The sequence below is a fragment of the Sphaeroforma arctica genome (genome assembly GCF_001186125.1).
Source record: "Sphaeroforma arctica JP610 unplaced genomic scaffold supercont1.5, whole genome shotgun sequence".
Taxonomy (NCBI): Eukaryota; class Ichthyosporea; order Ichthyophonida; genus Sphaeroforma; species Sphaeroforma arctica.
This window is the reverse complement of record NW_014040553.1, coordinates 1-4,083: the sequence shown is the minus strand read 5'-3', so window position 1 is coordinate 4,083 and position 4,083 is coordinate 1. Positions and strand designations below refer to the sequence as shown.

At 40.2% G+C, this 4,083-nt stretch overlaps 3 protein-coding genes across 4 annotated transcripts; 1 reads left to right on the top strand and 2 right to left on the bottom strand.

Moving 5' to 3' along the window:
• Window positions 1-247: 247 nt before the first annotated feature.
• SARC_00187 (hypothetical protein) lies at window positions 248-735 on the bottom strand (the record flags this gene model as incomplete). Its single annotated transcript, XM_014306106.1, has 2 exons — window positions 248-367; window positions 646-735. 2 exons carry the CDS (start codon window positions 733-735, stop codon window positions 248-250), a joined length of 210 nt encoding a protein of 69 aa, XP_014161581.1.
• A 496-nt stretch (window positions 736-1,231) lies between these two features.
• On the bottom strand, window positions 1,232-3,778 carry SARC_00185 (the record flags this gene model as incomplete). Of its 2 annotated transcripts, XM_014306104.1 has the most annotated exons (3): window positions 1,232-3,094; window positions 3,247-3,325; window positions 3,570-3,778. In XM_014306104.1, coding segments are annotated over 3 exons (512 nt in total), but the record flags the coding sequence as incomplete, so codon positions are not given. The 2 variants fall into 2 exon arrangements, with proteins under 2 accessions (XP_014161579.1, XP_014161578.1); XM_014306103.1 differs by lacking the exon at window positions 3,570-3,778 and having other exon boundaries at window positions 3,247-3,369.
• SARC_00186 (hypothetical protein) lies at window positions 1,352-2,658 on the top strand. Its single transcript, XM_014306105.1, has one exon. The coding sequence runs from the start codon at window positions 1,410-1,412 to the stop codon at window positions 1,623-1,625; it is 216 nt and encodes a 71-aa protein (XP_014161580.1). The 5' UTR covers window positions 1,352-1,409; the 3' UTR covers window positions 1,626-2,658.
• Window positions 3,779-4,083: the final 305 nt, after the last annotated feature.

Below are 4,083 nucleotides of genomic sequence, written 5' to 3'. Positions count from 1 at the left end.
ATACGCATCTATATACATATACATATGAATATATATATATATATATATATATATGTATATATATATCATATTCTTAATATGTTTAAATGTATATACACTTCATATTGATTTACATGAGTGGTATATATAATCACAACAAATATGACTGAATCATTCAGTGGCAGAATTATCAAAGCAACAACAATCATTCATATTCTCAAAGAGTTCACGCTACATAGTACTGTTTACATACCCCAAGACCAGAGCGCTACTGCGTTCCACTATTAGACATGAAGACAATCACCGACGATAGTCCCAATTGCGATTGAATGGTTAATGGTACACAGTAAGTAACGGATCGGAGAAAAAACGATTCAAAATTGAATTGCTAGTGAAAACAAGATATGAGACTCGGTTTAAAAGCAACGTACCCGTAAAGACGTGCAAACTTATAGCAAGATGTAAGCCCAGAAACATGCGACGAAAACGGAACACACGTGAAGGTTAACACTTCGCTTGAAGTTAAAGAAGGCATAAGATCTCTTCTCTGTTCTACTGTCAAATATACTATATGCTCGGCGGAACATATGAATATTTGTGTGCATAAGAGAACTGTTTTTCGCACCACCCCATTCCGATACTTGCAAACAACAATACAAACAATACCTTCTTGATCTCAAACCGCTTTTTGTCAGACTTGACAACTGGGGCCGTCTCCTCTACCGTCATATCTTCAGGTTTCTTGTCAACATCCATATTGCTAATGATATAGTGGTAAGTCTATAGTTTTGCAAGCAAAGATCTGTGTGGACAAGTAAACTATGGACACTATATAACAATGCTTTCAGATAACAACAAGCGAAGTGATATTCTACTACTAAAAGTGTACGATTTCGACTGTCCACCTTTCAAACAAGACTCTCACTGACACTATCTGACAATCCGACAATCTCTGTGGCATTTCTGTCGTTTTCAGTTGTCGTACAAAGTGCCCTAAACCGGCGAACTCTTTTTTTTTTTACCAAATCATTATGGCGTTATTTTGCTATCGATCTGTGAAGCAGTGACGTTTTTATCCCCCCCCCCCCCCTTTTTTTTTAAAAGACGCTCCTTTCAAATTAAAATTGGCTCTACATATCGTTTCCAACTTTTTATATCTTTTAGGTCACTTGGTTTCCACTTTAAAAATTATTTACTGTCCCCATGACGCCGCAGCCGTGATTTATAAAATGTATTTACTGTGATTTTGTGTCTTTTTTTTAAAAGGCTATGGATTTTGACCTAAAACCCCTACCTCTCTCTCTCTATTTGTTATTTTCGCGCCAGAGTACATAAAGGCAAAACCCATTCACAATTACACATGCATAGTACCTTAATAATAAGAAAAATATACGTATACCCTTTATAGTTATACATATACACAAGCTGGGATGGCCGGTTCAAAGTATCGAGGCGGGGGTAAAGGAATCAATCCAGAGGTGGCCAGTCGATGGGCTACGCTGCCACCACAGACCAAAGAAGAGAAGAACTCCCTCTACAATGACGACTTCAAGATCGGAATATTGCTAGTGTCTATCTGTGCCTTGGCGATGGTCGTGATTGTCGGGGGAATGTACGTGTTTCTAACCATCTCGAGTCCTAGCTAGTTGTCTCATCTCTGCAGCCTGAAAATTTGGTGTCCGTCAGTCTAAGCGTCGACTTAGCCATGATATTGGCTGCTGTACGCTTTTGGTGTCACACTGGCTTTGTATGCCCGGCAAGGGTTATGCAGTCAAATGGTCGGGTGTGAGTATATTTTTTGTTAACGCGCAGTGCGCTTAACCTTAGACTGTACGTCAACACGCGCGGACAGTTACAGTGAGAGAAGATTGAATGATTCAGAGTTCAGCCTGAAGTGTCTGCCTCCAGACATGCAGGTGGTACTACCAATTATCTATGGGGATAGCATTCTGTAAGATCTTATTATATCAACAAAAAAATTGGTGTTGAGGCAATATGTTAGCCCAGACTCCACGGTTAGTGACAGGGTTGAACGCGTATCTACTATTGGAGTGTTAGCGGTTCTTTCTGGTTTGACGACAGGTGTTGCCCATTTATTCTAACTACCCTTCAGATCCCATCTATTCTCATGGAAATCGCTTCCAATAGTCGTGGGTTGTGGCAACGTATGTCAGAGATAGAATTATGTGTAGCTCCAACTGAGGTATTTAAGGCCCTAACCTTACTTCAGAGTGAATAGAAAGATTTGATCCGGGTTCGCCAAATATATTAGAAGTGCTGCCATTCCAAAGCGCTGTGAAAAATGCTTGCGGATTTACAAGGCGGCTCTAAGGCTAATGTTGGTTTAGAGAAGACGCAAGTTCCCGAAGCTGTCGCTCCTATCGCAAGATAATTCGCTGGTGCTGTAATACCGTATTGCAGACATTACCTATTGACTGCAGGGGGGGAGCTAAAAGCTCTCGTGACGAAGCGGGCGATATCTGAAGTTGAGAAACTAGGTTGAAGCAGATCTGTGCCATGGTTTGCGATTATTCAGTGGCCACAAGTCGAGAAAGGGTACAACGGCACGTCACTTCATAACAAGTATTCAGGAAAGTTGAGTTTTTTAAGAGTTGGGTCGAATGAAGCGGTGGCGAAAACGAACCAATAAATAGTTTAGGCAGAGAGTGCGCTGTGCAAGTTCGGTCGCCATTGTGGATTTTATTTTTTACTGTAGTTAGCCTTGACTGCTCCCCTGTCAGATATCAACCTGTTTTCAGTATACTATATAACGCCGTTGATCTCCGTGGAGCTATATCCACAATAGCTCGTTATGGCTCGTAGTTCGCGATACTCGGTACATTTGACACGTACATGAGCAACGACAAGCATCTGAGAACCTACTACTCGAGTTACATGAAAGCGGCCATAGGATCATCAGCCTTCGCCTTTTTGATCTTCCAGGCCTCCATCTCTTCCTCGGTGGGCTCGTCATGGTTGTTGCCCTTGAATGAATTGTATTTTCGTTTCCTCTCGTCGCCGTCTTGTATGCTTTTCTCTCGTTTCTCCTCCCTCTCTAATATTTTCTTTATTCTCTTCATGCGCGCTTTAGGATCTTCATCTTCGTCCCCGTTGTCTGTACGAAAGATCATTCATCGGTTGTGCACATTAGAAACTAATAAACCCCGCGAACATAGCTCAGCAATAACGAAATGCCAATAGATAATTAAATCAAGATCCCAAACTGACGACAAGAACCAACTGCTGGGACAGTATTGCTCGACTTACCCATTTTATCTTTAGACCTACTCGATTTCTTATTCTTCTTCGATGCCTTTTCAGCACTCTCTCCTCTATCGTAGTGTTCCTGAAATACGACACAATAAGGTGTTGAATAGACAATGCCGTCAGTTCTTTGCGAATCGATATCCTTACTGTCCAAATGGGTCAAATCACGCTCTAAAGTGCACATTGCTATGAAAATTGAACAGTAACCTGCTAACCGACTAGTATCAATACTCAATATTGCTGACACAACTATATTGGACCATTGCTAATTGCTAAATCCTACCATAATTTATCACTTTTACTAAAAAGCTCCGCTTACATACCTCGAGTAACGATTTCGGCTTTTCAAATCCGTCAGCAGCTTTAGAGGCACTCTTCAGCAACGAATTCGCGTTTCGACTGAGTTGCTTGGCACGTTTGCCGGCCTCTCCCACACAGTAGGAGTTATAAACTGTTGAATAGCAACACTGGAAACCCCATTGACCATCAGACCAATACGAGCCCCAAACAGACCTATGATTATTCGGCCAGACTGTGAATGAAAATCACGATTAAAATGAAGAGCGATGAGCGAATATTGGGTCCGTGACCTTTCTCGATCTTAATCATATGAAAACTAGAATCGCAATATATTCAAACATGTGTAATCTAACACATACGAAATGGTCTATGAAATATTATACTACAGCTTAATTAATAATAAAATACAAAGAAATACATATAGATTTGTATATGCATATATATATATCTATATATACATATATATATATATATATATATATACAACAGCTTAATTGATAATTAAATACAAAGAAATACGTATAGGTTTGTATATGC

Excerpts from the sequence above, each read along its gene's own strand:
- SARC_00186 (XM_014306105.1), top strand. The coding sequence starts at position 1,410 with ATGGCCGGTTCAAAGTATCGAGGCGGGGGTAAAGGAATCAATCCAGAG.